General features: G+C 66.8%; 2 protein-coding genes across 5 annotated transcripts in view; both read left to right on the top strand.

The window, feature by feature from the left end:
- N4BP2L2 (NEDD4 binding protein 2-like 2) overlaps positions 1 to 404 on the top strand; it is an 85,289-nt gene that overhangs the window by 71,922 nt on the left and 12,963 nt on the right. The window lies entirely within an intron of this gene.
- The window catches only part of N4BP2L1 (NEDD4 binding protein 2-like 1), a 57,252-nt gene continuing 56,860 nt past the window's right edge, over positions 13 to 404 (top strand). For 2 of the 4 annotated variants that reach the window (XM_010835925.1, XM_010835926.1), the window contains exon 1: positions 14 to 398. In XM_010835925.1, coding sequence (XP_010834227.1) covers positions 220 to 398 — 179 coding nt within the window. In that variant the 5' untranslated portion in view covers positions 14 to 219. Of the gene's footprint in view, positions 399 to 404 lie in introns of all 4 variants that reach the window. The other 2 variants (XM_010835924.1, XM_010835923.1) reach the window with 2 other exon arrangements.

Raw genomic sequence — 404 nt, 5'->3', positions numbered from 1 at the left:
GGTTTTCCCGGCTGTCAGTCTCCCAGCGTCCCCGGCTTTCCAGGTAGGGACGACCCCTCCCACGCAGCGCGGTTCGGGCGGGTGGGAAGGAGGGGCTGGGCTGCGAGCGCCCGCCCCTCCATCTATCACATGGCCGGAGAGCCACAAAAACAACAGCTTTGGCCAAGACCGTGACTTCAGGAAAGGGAACGCAGGGCTCTCGCCGCCAGCCCCCACCCCATGGAGGAGAGTTTTCTTGAATCCTTTGGGAGGCTGAGCCTCCGGCAGCAGCAGCCACCGCCGCCTCGGCCGCCAGCCCCGCCGCCCCTGCGTGGGACACCTCCGCGCCGCCACAGCTTTCGGAAACACCTCTACCTCCTGCGAGGCCTCCCGGGCTCGGGGAAAACTACACTGGCCAGGTAATG

The sequence above is a fragment of the Bison bison genome, unplaced genomic scaffold, assembly GCF_000754665.1.
Source record: "Bison bison bison isolate TAMUID 2011002044 unplaced genomic scaffold, Bison_UMD1.0 scf7180017864056, whole genome shotgun sequence".
Classification (NCBI taxonomy): Eukaryota; Metazoa; Chordata; class Mammalia; order Artiodactyla; family Bovidae; genus Bison; species Bison bison.
Note: the sequence above shows the minus strand (reverse complement) of the source record. Positions and strands in the feature narration are given on the sequence as shown.